At 57.6% G+C, this 283-nt stretch overlaps 1 protein-coding gene across 1 annotated transcript in view; it reads left to right on the top strand.

Annotated features, from left to right (window-relative positions):
• The first annotated feature begins 128 nt into the window (after positions 1–128).
• LOC124898404 (octapeptide-repeat protein T2-like) overlaps positions 129–283 on the top strand; it is a 952-nt gene continuing 797 nt past the window's right edge. Inside the window, exon 1 of the mRNA XM_047412048.1 lies at positions 129–262. Within this exon, the coding sequence (XP_047268004.1) occupies positions 129–262 (134 nt within the window). The remainder of the gene's footprint in view (positions 263–283) is intronic.

Here is a 283-nt window from a genome sequence, read left to right as displayed (position 1 = left end):
GGGGTGGGAATGGGGAAGAGGAGAGGTGGGAGAGGGGAAGAGGGGTTGAGGGAAGAGGGAGAGGAGGAAAAAGGGAGGGGGAAGGGGGGGGGAGAAGGCAAAGAGGAGGGAGAGGGGGAGGATAAGGGATGAGAAAGGGGAAAAAGAGGAGAGAAAGAGGGAGGAGGAGGGCAGAAGAGGGAGTGAGGAGGATGAGAAGGAGGGAAATGAGGGATGAGAAGAGAGAGAAAGAGAGAGGGAGGAGAGGAAAGAGAGGAAAAGGGTGAGGCGAGGGGGAGGAAGA

The sequence above is a fragment of the Capsicum annuum genome, chromosome 1 (assembly GCF_002878395.1).
Source record: "Capsicum annuum cultivar UCD-10X-F1 chromosome 1, UCD10Xv1.1, whole genome shotgun sequence".
Lineage (NCBI taxonomy): Eukaryota > Viridiplantae > Streptophyta > Magnoliopsida > Solanales > Solanaceae > Capsicum > Capsicum annuum.
The sequence above is the reverse complement of the archived record's forward strand: the minus strand, read 5'-3'. Positions and strand labels throughout refer to the sequence as shown.